This window comes from Alosa pseudoharengus, unplaced genomic scaffold (assembly GCF_046254945.1).
Source record: "Alosa pseudoharengus isolate Yale_2024_CS ecotype anadromous, Long Island Sound unplaced genomic scaffold, YU_APseudo_1.1 YU_APseudo_1.1_scf_14, whole genome shotgun sequence".
Lineage (NCBI taxonomy): Eukaryota > Metazoa > Chordata > Actinopteri > Clupeiformes > Clupeidae > Alosa > Alosa pseudoharengus.
The window spans coordinates 9975323-9990316 of NW_027468609.1; the positions used below are offsets into that span (position 1 = coordinate 9975323).

Sequence of the window (14994 nt, forward strand, 5' to 3'; positions counted from 1 at the left end):
GCACCTTCCATACATGTACCATTACAGTACATATGTCATTCCCGTATACAGACACACACATACTCACAAACAAACACACTCATAAACTCACACAAGCATCGCCTGTGCAAACACACCACGCAAAGGCGTCAGAGTTGTGAACGTCATGTAGATGTCATCCGTGCTGATATAACTGAACCCGTTTGCCTGATTCAGTGAGTCACTAGCCAGCATCCTGTTATCATACTGCTCCCTGCGTCCTCATGATTAGCCTTCTCCCCCCCTGTCTGTCTGCACATTACTCAGAGCCGGGAAGAGTCATTATTTTAAAGTTATTCATTCCCTGCACCTCAAAGATTGCATTATTTGTACCACCATGGGTGGCAGAATTGAAATAAAATGAAACAGTAGTATATTATTATAATTATAATAATAAACCCTCTCTTCACATTGGAAGCCTACACCCTTGACAACAGCTCAGGAACCAGTGGAAATCATTTCCCCGTATAATGTTCACCTGGGTGAATGCTTGTGCACCTCGGCCTTAACAGGGGAAATGTTCTGTTCTGTACCACTCTGTTCAGGGTATTCTTATTACGTTTAGTCTCCTGGCAACCTTTCAGACTAAGAAATCAAGGCCACTGCTGAGTCAATGCCTCATTGCAGAGCCAGGCTTAGCAGCACAATCATGCCTTCCTTCACAAAGACAGTCGAGCACTGAAGGCCACCGTACTGCAGGCTACCGTAAGTCAGAGAGTTAGCCAATAGAGTTAAAGAGTTTAGAGTTATGGGGGATTAATGACTTAAACAGAGCGCGCAGTGAGATTTGCTTTGTGTTTATCAAGTTCCTAAGAAGCCCACCATAAGCCATGTTAGTCCACAGATCAATGCAGCTAGAGCCCAGATGCAATAAAAGAATAGACAGAGAGGAAGTAGACAAATGACAATCCTTACCCTAGTCCCTTAATGAACTAATCAGTCTTGTGTCTGCCGTTTAGCTTTCAGGGGAGCAATTTCTGTCTTGTGTAGTGGGAGTACCAGTGTTAGCATCATTAAAATACACTGTAGGGAGATGAGCCAGTGCCACATGCAGACTCACTGACATCTCTGTGTTGATTTGTATGGAATACTGTTATGGCAGGACAGATCTATCCATCTTCAACAGTTTTCATGGGTATCATGTAAGGATGTGAGGATTCATTAGATGATATTTTTCCATTTTATTTGTCATTTTTGAGATGTTTTCACCAAAGCTTCAACTAATCAGGTAGTCGTGATGACTGCTGGAGAGAGAACCTGTTTACTGCCTCCCAGTGCCTCATCCCCAGAGCTCTGATACTCTAATTAACGGCACACGCTGTTCCATGGGGAGAGGGTAGAAGCTAGCCTCCCTGTGAAGTGTAACCGGGGGCTTATGGTTCATGACCTCAGAATGTGTGGAGGCACGCCAGGAGAGGGGCTCCTGAACCATCCCCAATTAGATGACTCATAAATATTCCGATGAGCAGAGAGATGCTCGGTGTCAACAAGGGGACGGGAAATTAGCCGGAGAGTGGGAGTTATCCACGGCGCTATCGGGAGTGTTTAACCAAACAAGAGAAGGCTGTGAGCTGTGCACATCCATCATGGGGACAGAACTGCATCAGGATAAGATTTCATATGCAGTTCCATTCATTTGCAGTTTGTTTCAATCTGCAGTTGGGGTCAGAGTTTGTATGCTACCACATCAGAAACCCAGAGACTGATATCACATGATCATGTGAGATTATGTTAACGACATACCACTGGAGAACCATGATGCATATTTGAAAATAGGTTTGTGTGACATGAACTTACAACAAAGTAAGCAGCAAAGCAAAAAGGCTAGCCAGGTTAGATTAGCATACAGGCTATAAGAGATTAAAGACAAGGGTTAGACTGACTACTTTTAGTGAGCAACACACTGTATGCCCTGGATGGAAAATAGATGGAAAGAAATGCTAGGACCACAGTGAACTGTGCAGAATGAATTATGTAGAAAGATACTGTATGTGCTAGCCTACATATATGTGAAGAGTAATGTGTCTTCAGATCCATGTGTAGTATGTGAACCCAATGTTTAGTGAATGTGTAGCACGTGTCTTTAAACTGTACACGCTAAAACCAATGGCTCATACTGCAGTCATCTGAGCAAGGATACAGTCCCGGCCAGGGAAGAGGATTTTGTGGCGCACCATTTCTCCCATTATGCACCCTACTGACCAAATATCCACTGCAGGCATAGAGAGGGAAGAGGAGGGGAGGAGAGCAGAGGTTAGCATCCGTGAGACAGACAGAAAAATGTAGTGACATGGAGGGAGACAGAGAGAAAAAGGCCAGATCAAGGAGTCATTAGAGAGCCATGGTTATTCAAAGCCAGACAAAAAAACAATTAGTGCTAGTGACAGTGCAAACACACAGACAAATGACTATTGCACCGATCAAAGAGCCAAGCCATGGAGACCCTTAAGGGGACACGAGTGGTGGCAGGAAATCTATAGCCCCCCTGCCGCAACCCTGCCACCAGCAATCCCTGGCCAGACCTCGGTCCAGTGTATTAATTGAGCAGCAGCGTTGGACTATGGTGCAGCGGAGGTTAGCATGCAGACACGTGTGGGCATGAGACTAAGTGAGCTGGGCAGTCGCAGAGCTGCCCGGCCGCCCCCGTGCCAATGCTTCATTCACACACGGGTTTACACCTTTTGCAGTAACACTAAAGAGACTGGGAGGTGACTTCCCCCTTGGCATTCTGGGAGAGAAAAGAAGAGCCTGTTGTTCTGCTCTGACAGCTGTGGGTTTCGGGCTTTCTTCAATCTTCAATAATAAGCTATATTCATTCACATTCCTTACAGTAAGCCCTAGCTCTGTGGTGGTTTAAAGAAAACAATTACAATGGCACAGATTCAGAACATTCATGTTAATCCCTCTACATTGTCAAAAATGCAACAACAGCATATCACTATGGTGTCTACGTTATGTGATCTCTTAATGGGCCGAAACACACCACACTACACACGTGGTACTGCAGGCCTACCATTCTCTTTGTAGCCCATGCCCAGGATGACCTCTGGTGCTCTGTAGTAACGTGTCACCACATAGGGCGTCATCATAAAGCTTGTGCCCGCGGTCCTTGCCAGCCCAAAGTCCAAGATCTTTAGCGTGCAGTCCGACTTCACTACTATATTGCTAGGTTTCAGATCCTGTGGAGGGCAATCAGAGGGGATATGAGACGTGAGAATAGATGAATTTATTTCTCTCTTTTCAGCACTCTTCCTCTTTCAGGTAAGTGGTGCCTTACCCTGTGTATGATGCCAGCTGAGTGAAGGTGTTTGATGCCACAGAGCATCTGGTAGAGCAGGTATGACATTCTCTCATGGTCGAGTTCCATCTGAATCACTTGGCACAGGTTGGCATCCATCAACTCCATCACCAGATACCTGGCATGGACAGAAGGAGAATTTTCATTCAGCAAACCTGATCACACATCACGAAAAGACATCTAATCCAGCTGTTAATTAATATACTCTTTCCTCATGGCAATCAACACCTCTGAGCCACATGTAGAGATATCTAGAAATTGCTGAAAATATCTTGCAACGTTTTAACATAGTTTTATCAGAGGCGGTGAATATCAGATAAATCACACATTATATTTCACAAATGATAATGGACTTTGTTGCTAAATTAAACAAAATATTGCATAACATAAATTAATAGAAATAAGATGCACATGATTCAAAATCCCTATCAAGAACTACTTCAAACACTAAATGCTCTTAATGATGCTTTGATGAGTTTGATGAGTTTAAATTGTTTTCAGGCAAACAAACTGGGGTCTTTAGAAAGCACAAAGCACGTAACAAACTACTCAAGTACTTCATGGCACAAGAGTAATTAGGAGTTTTTATTATTGTGAATAATGGTGATAATCACATCTGTTTGTTTCAAGCTCTATCAAAACATCTCATTACTCACTCTTAATGCTAATGACATGGTGATTATGAGCAATAATGTCAATGATATTCCTCTCTACAATACTAAAATCTCAGAGGAAACACAGAGACGATGCAGTGATACGACTCTTCAGTTCCAAGTGACAGTGTCTATATTGATTAATGATAGTCAGGCCACCTCAGATAGCAGAGAGGCAGCCATTTTATCCGGAGGTGCTGACAGACTAGATTTATCACGTTGTAATAAAGACTACACACTCGCATCACTGAGACCCCTCATTCTCATCCCTGATAGTTCAGCATGGGTGATTCTGAACAACAAGGACATTTGGAATATGCTCATAGTTTGCTACATGGTTTCACACAATCTAAAATATATGTGTTTTATATATATTGACAAATGGAAACCTCACACGTCATGTTTATGCGTCCTTTAAATAGTGTAGGATTGTTCACCCACACAGCCGTAGGTTAAATCAGTTGCTAATCAATATGTCATCAATAGACTGCATGTCTTGAAAACAAAGATAGACTAGTATGTACATTGATACCAGAGTAGAACACCTTGAATCAAAAATTCCCTATTTCACAAAAATGGCAATGTCAACTGTTCAGTTAAAGAAATGGGAGAACGCAGTGGCAAACTAGATAGATAGATAGATAGATAGATAGATAGATAGATAGATAGATAGATAGATAGATAGATACTTTATTGATTCTCAAGAAACTCATTAGGTGGATACATTTACTGTATGTGCTTTTGCCATTTTGCCATTTTGCTCTCCTTCTCTTTTCCCTGCCTCTGTTTCTCAGCTGTCTCTCCTCAGTAACACTTGGTGCCTGTGAAAGCCATGATTGATTCTTCTATTCCCAACCAACCTCCTCCTGCATCCGTAACGGTGACAGCAAACACCTTGTGAGGGCGTATTGATGGTTTGTCTCCGCTATAAACACAAGCACGCACATACATACACACTTCCCCTCGCTCCCTTCTCTCCTCTCTCTTCTCACACACACACAGTCACACACACACACACACACACACACACACACACACACACACACACACACACACACATACACACACCCCTGGTACACACACCTAGAGACACACCTCCTGGCATACAGTTTCACCCCAAGGGTCAGTCCAACCCACTCAGTGCTGTATGTGGAGGTGTTGTTGTGCACACAGCATTGATCAGGCACAAGACAGGTGAACCCTCTCCTGTTCCACAGCTCATCTGTGTGTGTCTTCATATGCCAAAGACTGAGCCTCCCCTCCCCCCCCCCCTCACTTCCCCACTGGAGCAGAGGAAAGGCTACAGTGAAGCAAGAATCCCCTTATTTCATGGCCCAGTTGAAGTAGTCCAGCCTGGGGGAAGAACGCCATTTCTCTGCAGCATTTCAGATTACTCACAAATCAGTCCCGAGAACATGAATTAATCATAGCCTGTAAAACTGTGAGCAGACATCGGACTACTGCTACTCTAGATGCAGGATTCACACAGTACTGTACATACACATATACTATTCTAGTATATACATATACTATACTATTCATGGCAGAAGATGAAGATATGTAATAGACATTATGTAGTAAACATACAGTATTACGCTTGCATTGCAGTCTTGCACTTACAGTGTACAGTGAAAGTAACTCTTTTTTTTGCTATTCTTCTGTGGTTACGTAACATATCACTGTAGGTTTATAAGAGACAAGTCTCCATGATGTGGGTTTTTTTTTTTATAACCATCTCATGGACTCATGTGATAATACATGACCTCATTTTGAAAACTCCATTGTAATGCTTTACAGTCACCCTGGCTCATGTTCCCAGCTACTAAAATGGCTGAGGCTGATCAGGGGCGCGTATGTGTGGCGCCGGCTACAGGAATGTGATGCAACATTAAAAGTGAGATGCTGTTAAAGGAGTTTCAGAAATGGTAGAATGGTATACTTACACATCCTGGAACTCCTCTAAAGATTTCTGTGGCGTGAAAACATTTAATAAGCTGATTATCTGTAAGAGAAGGGGAAATGCAATTATGTTCATGAGATGTAATGGCGACATTTTCAAATCTAATTACTGTTTTTCATTTGAAAATCCAGTTACTCAAATATATGCCTGCATATTTGACAGACATGAGAATAAACACACATTTTCAGAATATCTACTGTGGATACATCATATGAAAAAATTAAGCCTAATTCAGCACACACTAATCCACGAGTCTGTGTGCAAGCATTTGTGAAAGCCCTGTCTAACTAGAGCTGACTAAACTCCATCTTAGCTCACCACTGACTAAACACTAACAAGCAGAAAGCAAACAGGAGATGATCTTGCTGCAGCACACCTCCCCACTGACCAAACACTGTCTGCTACTGCTGCCTGACAGCTACACCCAGGCACACAGCAGCAGCAGCAGCAGCATCACCACCCCCTCCTCTCCTCTCCTCTCCTCTCCTCTTCTCTCCATACTCAGCACCAGCTCTGCCTCCCTCCACTCAGCTTCCCACTAAACTAACCAGCCAACCAACCAGGCCAGAGCAGAGGGGGATGGAGAGGGAGGGGGAGAGGGAGGGGGAGGGGGAGGGGGGATGAGAGAGCAGTGTGATTGGGTGGGAATGACCCTGCTGAAGGACACTGCTGATAAAGAGAGGGACAGAGAGAGAGAGAGAGAGAGAGAGAGAGAGAGAACAAGAGAGGCTGGGGAAAAAAGGAGACTGAGAGTAAAAGAAGGGGGGAATGTTAGAGGGAGACAGAATAAAGGAGGGGTGAATGAGAAGGAAATGAGAAGGAGAGAGCCTGAAAAAAAGACAGAGAAACCCAGCCGGTGTCATGGCCAAACCACCAAATGTATTCACACTGGATTTTCACCCATTCCCACTACTTATCTACAGGCCTATGTGTCTTTTCACTATTCATATATGCTTCCAAATCCCCACACATACTGTACAGTTATCAGACTCTACCCTGCTTGTCTATTTGTGTACCTGATTGTATAACAGCTATGGTAAGATTGAATAAACAGCTAGTATTTTCCAGCATTAATGAAATGTATGTATTAAATGTTTAATATTACACAGGTATATGCGGTTGATTGTGCAAACATACACTATGCTCTGGAAACTACAGCTGGCTGACGCCTGTTGGCTAATGTCACTATTGATCAGTCACTTACGTTTTTGTGATTGACACATTTCATAAGCACCAGTTCCCGGTAGGCCCGTTTCGCATGCGTCTGGTTCTGGAAGGGTCTGCTGAGCTTCTTGATAGCCACATTTCTGTCCAGTACGGCGTCATATCCAGCACTGCAGGTAGATACAGGGTAAGAATGAAAAACAGAGGAGATAAAAACCTTAACCAAGCTAACCAAAGTGAGTCCAAACTCATATCTGTCTGTCATGATTTTGGTTCTTGTGTTAATAGAGAATTGACCATCAAACAGCAACACGCCCATATGGATTTATATGTGAGACAGTTTGCTGTGTCATATTTTAATATCATTAGCCTCTCCAACACATCTTAGTATGGAGGAGTAATCTGGCATGGTATAATCATCTATAAATCTAACATAGATTTATTATTTGTCATTTACATGCATTCACTGCAGAAGAACATTATGCAGCATTAACTCAGACCAGAGACGCCCTCCACTGTAGGAGAAGACGGCTGGCCCTCTGACCTTATGCTGGCTGATTAATGCTATTTTGTTATGAAGAAAAACAGCTCCCTGAGTCATCACGGGAGATGTGGAGCTAAGGATTGAAAGAGCACAGCACTTCTGCTTCACTTCTCCTCTCTCTCCATCTATCCATCCCCCATTCCTCCACCATCACTCTCCCTCCCTCGCTCTCCTCTCCGACACCACTTCTAATCATGAAAAATTCAGCAGCACCAGCACAAACCACTCTAACAAGCAGCCCACTCCCTCTCTCCCTCTTTCTCTCTCTCTTTCTCTCTCTCTCTCTCTCTCTCTCTCTGCCACCATGTGTGTACTGTACAGCATAAGCATTAGAGCATGGGAATGCATGTACCACTATGTATGTACATGTATGCATAGGTGTGTGTGTGTGTGTGTGTGTGTCTGTGTGTGTGTTAGTGTGATTGATAAAGAGAGAGGGCGAGAAATGGAGTGGAGGTTGGACAGAGAGAGAGAAAGAGAGAAAAAGCGAAAGGGTATTGAGGTGGGCGTGTCTGTGTGTTTATCCCTGGGTTTCCTCTGGCACAGAGGGAAGTTCTGCAGGGCAATATAAAAGACCCAGTGGCCGTTATTTTCAGCCACGCTAAAGCAACCCAGTGGAAATTATAGTGTGCCTGCTTGCAGAGAACAAGGCGCCACAGCCGCCCTGAACACAAATCAAATCCCATCAGCGTATAATCACATGATTACAGTTTGCACACAACTTTTAATCAGCACTTCAATTGACTCATTAAGGAGGACAAAAGGGAGCTGTGATTCAACAACAATGGCCATAAAAACACAGGCAGACGCGCCAGCCCTGTCCCCTGCTCCAGTCATGGGGAGGTGACAACGTCAGGCCTGCTCTGTGTGAGAGAGGGAGATAGAACATGCTACTGTCATCTGTCTGCAGTCAGGTAAAGGCAAAATCAACATCCAAATCTGCTCATTGGAACCCCACCTTCTTCTAGCCTCACTACCGCCTCCTGTGGCTCATCTGAGAGAAGCTGCGAGCACCACAGCACATCCTGGGGCCATGCCAGAGAGATGCCAGGAGCAGTCCAATAATTCAGAGGAGTTGATCTACGATGTCTGAGACAATATAATGTCTATTTTCAGGGAAGGTAATGCCATGTATTTCCTTGAACACCATTTTAAGTAATGATATGTAAAGCACAATTTAACTATATTCAAACCGTCCTAACATTATTTTCCTTTGTGAAACACCTCGGTGGTATTCACCTGCTTTAACCACAACCAGTCGTTTAAAGCATGTATGAGTGATTTACACTTTGTTGTGAGGTGCGTCTGAGTCTGTATCTTATGTCTATGTGTCAGGAACCTAACCAGAAGGACCAGCCATTGCCTGTGTTTAAAGGGAAGGACTGGTTAGTAATGTGAGTGGACTACTGGAGACTTTGACATGAGCTGCGGGGCTAACAAAAAACATGTTGACTGTAAGATTAAATGGCAGCTGTCTTATAGATCTATAAAGGGATATTATGGCCAAAGGCCAGTAAAACATTTCTAACCACATTATGCCTGTTAAACCCTCAGCCAAAATGTCACCTGGACAGAATGCTTTTGCCCACTATAACAACAGCAAAACAGTGGTGTATCATAAACAAAATCACAAAAAATGTTGGTTCAAAAGGCGAAATAGTTCCACTATGAGAGCAGCAAAGCAAACTGCATTTTTTCTCTGCAGGATTTCAAAGATGTCTTAAAACCAACATCATTTGTGGTGTCATGATACATTAGCATTGGGGAAATGGGACTCACAGTAAATTAAGCAGACTGTAATATTAACACTCCAAGCTATTCTGTATCAGACACCTGCCACACATACAGTACAAACAAAAAGCCAGGGCTAACTACCTAATGTGCACAGATCCCTCCCCTCTGAGGGTCTGCGCTACAGATGGTGCAAGGCTGTGGAGTAAACGCGTGGACTGGAGGGGCCTTGCTGTGAGGGGAGTGGAGGAGGAGCCAGGTGGTGGGCGGGTGGTGGGGTGGGTGGAGCCAGGACTGGCCCCTCTGCAGCCCTGAATGAAGGCCAGATGGCTTCAGTAGCTCTGTTAGAGAGCGTCAGCTTCAGACACGCCGACCAGGTGGGCCAGGTGAGGAAAAACCCTGCCTCGCCCCACACCCCACAGGTGAATGTGTGCCAAGACACATACACACACACACACACACACACACACACACACACACACACACACACACACACACACACACACACACACACACACACACACCTTGTTGCACATCCTGCGACAGTACAGTTATTTTCCTCATGATTCAAAATAATAATAAAAAATCCAATTATTATTGGCATTATTACAAAATTATTTTCATAATGATGTCTGACTTTATTAATTAAATGATCCATCATGTTTTTGCAAATAGAACACATGGGGTATGAGTGTCCATACATTAAAGAGGGTACTGTTTTTGCATGGGTGTCCATGGAAACAGCTCCGTGTTCAGTATAATATTTTTGGCTGAAGGGACCGCAGTCTGTGTGGGGGATGATGTCATGTGCGTCTGCCATGGTATTCTAATGCACGGTGCCAAAATTAAAACCTCACTGAAAGATCAGGAACTACTGAGAACTACCAAAATGTCCACTGCATTCTCTTAAGTGGGGCACAGAGAGTTCCACCCAGTTTGTTAGAAACTTCACCAAGCTAAAATGAGAGTCACAAGCATGACGACAAGACAGGATTTGATAGAAACAAATAAACTGGCAGGCATGCGTACACTGGCTGACAGGGTGAAATGAAAAGCCCTTACAACTTAATTCATTTGACACTAGCTTCACAGCTACTCCAAAGAGGTCACATCACCGAAAGCCCACTTCCGTGCTTTTGTAATAAAAATAAACCATGGCTTCTGTCATCCCAGTTTATGAGCTTGTTCATTTGGCCATAATCACCATGGCCAGGCACAAATCCACTGGCCGTAGCTGGAGTGGACTGATAACAGAGACTGTGGCCACTCCTCACAGCTCGCTGTACAGGACTCTGACCACATCCTCTTGTTTCACAGGCAAATGTTTCAACATTATATAACCGATTACATAATGCATGTTGATTTTGAGGATATCACTAAGCGTTGCTGCGCGGCTTGGTAAATATGCCTCTGATTGATGTTCTTCTAAAACATGGAGAGGATGAAAAAGGTATATTTACTCCAACCCAAAACTGGCAGGTGGACGGTATGATGAGCTGAACGGTTGGAGAGTAAACTGGAGGGCTGTAAACAGAATGGGCACCAGCTGCTGAGAGCTTTGAGGATTATACACTGCTCCACTGCAATGCATCTCTCTGCCTTATAAATGAGACATTATGAGTGAAAATCGCTGTTTACACTGTTTCATATTGCAGCAAAAACCCTGGTGAGGCAGCTTCTTACAGGCCTGATGTAAACAGATCTTTTTTTGTTTACATGTCACTGTTTCTAATGGGTCTACATGGAATGCAATGATATTATAACATGACAAAATAGCGCTGTTTGTGGCACTCAAGTGATGTGGGATATTCAGACCTGTCTAAGGGCATTATCGCTGGCTTTATGTCATGATAAGCGAGCTGGCCGTGCCACATCATGTGACCCTGGGACTGGGATGGAGGCAAATTAGATCAGGCCTGTCTGTCCGCCAGACTGGGTTTCAGCAGCCTGCAAACATGCCCGATCGTCCGCATTAGCAGTCCCTGTCCTCCCTGCTTTCTTTACCAATTTACAGAATCAGTCAGGAGAAGGGGCGGCCGAGGGGGGAGATGGAGGCGGGGGGGGGGAGGACGCACGGAAGAGGACGGGTGGGGCGCCCAGGTTCCATCCCAGCGGTGCCTCAGATCTCCCCGTGACAGATGGCTTCAAAGGCGCGCTCGCCTCTGCGTCAGCCAGCCAGCCAGTCAGCTAGCAGCGCTCCAGTCACCGGGGCTGATAGCGGCGCATCACACACAGAGTGATGGCTCAGGGGAAGGGGGCTTCTGACCCTCTGGCATTTCCACTGGCAAAACGCTTCACGCCTGAAGGGTTAGGCGAGGCCCACGGCTTCTCTGCACGCGACATGGTGCACTGAAGGTGATTTATGACACATATGAGCTTTATTCCACTCCAAGAATTCATTACTTTGTCTAGCTAGTGCATTTGTGTCACAATCACTCTTCTTTGTATTCACACTCATGGTTGACATCTAAAGCCCAAAATGCTTCAGTGACATCCTCTACATCAGACACCATTTTCAATCCTTGGAAGGATGGTAAACAGTGCCAAATTTGACAACACAGGAACATTTGAAATCTGTTCACTCACCATACTATTCCCTGAGCCCCAGAGCCGATGGGTTTTAGATTCTGGTAGCGTTTGAGGACTGTGAAGGTAGAGTCTCCCACTTCCACACTGTAGAACTGGTTGTCCACTTTGCTTTTGCTCATATTGTAATGTTTACCGATGTATGACACATCCACTTGTTTACCAAAGCCCTGCAGAAAGAAAATAAGCAATGTTCAGTATATGTTATAAGAGTAAATCATGCCCATCACAAGTCCGGCAAATTTAGAAACAGAGAGGTTGAATCATTTTACATTTTACAATCAACACATCTCTTGTCTGTCTGGTTTTGTATAGCGGTGTTAAATAATAATGTGAACTAACGCAGTGTCTTCCTACACACTGATACTTCATGTAATCACTCTGGCACAGTATTTTGAATAATTTAATTCTTTCATTGAAATATAAGAAATGAACAACTCAGACTCAAATGCACATATAGAATTTTATGATTTTTTTTTAAGTTGGGATAATTTGATCTGCCTATGGTACATACTATGTAAGGTCCCTAGAATTGAATTATAACAGAATTTATGTTCAGTAATAATTTTGTGCTCCCATCTTTGGTATTTACCTTTTAATTCTACTGCTATCTATTCAACAATGTTTGGCACCAGATAAGTGTTCTAAACCTCTTGCTTATTTTGTTCTTGTTTTGTTGTTTGTACATATGAAACGATGATGAAATGTGACCTATTAACCTAGTGCAGCCATCAATGAAATAATGATAGAGGTCTAGTTTTCTGCCAAGGATGAAAATCCATGTATTGTTGTTGTGTTTGTGTGTTTCCAAAATGTGACGAATACGATATGGGAAATAATATAAAAAGGACAATAAAACAAAAGATATTTGAGGCAATGCCAGAGCTGAAGAAGAAAAGGACAACACACCATTTATCCTCTATACTCAAGAAGAGAAAACCTAGCATGCTCCTGCAAGTCTTTCCACAATCCCATATACATTATACTGATTATCTCCTAGTGCCTTAATGTCCCTTTAGGGTACACTGGCTGAGGTGAAAGCCTTCATCTCTGCACTGATTCTGGCCCGTCCTTTAGTCTCTCTGACTTAGGATGGCTGGCCAGTCCATGGTCAGTAGAGAAGAAATTCATTATCTAAGCTTGGATGCTACAAGCCCTAGAGCAGAGGCACGGGACCCGTCTGTATGAATGTACAGTGTTGCAGGACTGCAGCTTTCGAGCTGAATTACGAGCAATGCATAGTTGGAGAGAGGAGAGCCCTCTCCAGCACTTTAAGCCCGTATCTACCAAGAGACCCATCTTTCTTACAGAGGAACAATAGACTCTGGAACTGACAAGGCTAATTTGAGCCTGATTAACAAAGATTCAAAGTAATTGCTATCTTCTCTATCAAATTTGATGTGGGGACCGAGGGCGCTGTAGAGAGCTTTTATTAGCCACAGATTACAGTCATCGCTCAACCCTCACAAGGCACAATACACTATCTCTTCTCTACAGTGGGCTTTGTTGATCTACTGGTCATCAGCGTTGTCAGCTATACATAAAAGATGAACTGAAGCACCATGAGGTGGAAATGAAGACTTTACACACAAGATGAGGGCCTGATCTGTTCTGGAGTCAGCTGCTACTGACTTATGATCTGTGTGGTTGATAAGAGCAGACTGATCCAGCTACAGAAGATAAGGCGGTGCGTTCGCCACAGTTATAAAGCCATCATCAGTGACACTAAGCCAGACAGAGAGGAGGATGCGTTCCGATGGCCTGCTGTGTGACGCTTGAAGGGGCTGGATGGATCCAGCATCCATAAAATATCCAGCGTACATGAGCATGGAAACACAGCTGTATCTCTACCCCAGTGCCATGCATCTCAGGGGCAAGACCAGTGCCTTATGATAAGCTTCTACAATGGCACTGACATGAATAGAAGTTTACATAGAAGAGATAACATGACACATCATTCATGTGAAACAATGTCATTTAAACATGTGATTGTGGCCTGCAATACAGACAACAATAGTAAAGGTGGCCTAAATGGTCCACATAAGCAAATGTTTTACAACAGAATGTTTTTATGACTCCAATAGTGCAGGAAGAGATAAAAAGGACCACCATTATTTTAAAGGTCAAAAGGTCAAAAACACACATTGCTAATTGCTAATAAGTTACTTATTAAATCTGCATTATGAAGAGCATAATGTCTGTGAAAGCAGTTGGTCAGTCCATCTTATAGAGCGGGTGGCACTAGTGGAGTCATCTTACACCAACAGCAACAGATCTCCATCAATGAGAGGCAGAATGGAAGTGAATGAATACTGTACCTTTTTTACCTGTATGGAACACACACCTGACAAAAGGCAATCTTCACATCCAGGATTGGTTCACTGCAGTAATATAAGAAATGTCTGTTCATAAATACCTGAAAAACATAAACAAACACATATAAATATATCAATGATATGTCCAAACATCCAGGAACATCCTCTGAGCTAAAAGTAAGTGCATTGTGGTTATTGCAACACTTACTTTTCTCAAAGACACTACCAGATGGAATTTAATGCATTTATGTACTTCAATTAATTCAATGGCACATCATTGTAACGATCAGATGGACCCATTTTCATTGTGAGGCCACTATAAGGTTTTAAGCTATTTTAAAACATCAATTAGCCATTGAGCAGCAGTAATTTGTCAGTCTATGATTCACAATGGCAGAGATAGGAAACCGACACATTGATCTTAGTATGACTGCAGGAGAATACAAAAAGACATAACGCATACTCTGCATGCTCCCTAAGAGGCTTTTTCATTCAGACAAATAATCTATAATTCAAATCTATATAAAAAAATTATGTATTATGATGACAAATCTATCTATGCTTTGAGACATCATTACTACATTCTGTCAGCTATACACACATCCATTACTCATGCTTTAATAAAATGCAACAATACAGAAAATGGGAAAGCTGACTGATTTATATCCCCAACAAGACAACAAACATGCGACTGAAAACTACTTGTGATAATGTAGCTCAAAATA

General features: G+C 43.2%; 1 protein-coding gene across 3 annotated transcripts in view; it reads right to left on the reverse strand.

The window, feature by feature from the left end:
- mapk10 (mitogen-activated protein kinase 10) overlaps positions 1–14367 on the reverse strand; it is a 25598-nt gene extending 11231 nt beyond the window's left edge. The window contains exons 1-7 of one of the 3 annotated variants that reach the window (XM_076283800.1): positions 14299–14367; positions 11955–12124; positions 7134–7263; positions 5913–5971; positions 3296–3434; positions 3032–3197; positions 2159–2230 (exon numbers count right to left, since the gene is read on the reverse strand). In XM_076283800.1, the coding sequence (XP_076139915.1) occupies positions 2159–2230; positions 3032–3197; positions 3296–3434; positions 5913–5971; positions 7134–7263; positions 11955–12124; positions 14299–14364 (802 nt within the window). In that variant the 5' untranslated portion in view covers positions 14365–14367. The remainder of the gene's footprint in view (positions 1–2158; positions 2231–3031; positions 3198–3295; positions 3435–5912; positions 5972–7133; positions 7264–11954; positions 12125–14298) is intronic. The other 2 variants (XM_076283801.1, XM_076283803.1) reach the window with 2 other exon arrangements.
- Positions 14368–14994: the final 627 nt, after the last annotated feature.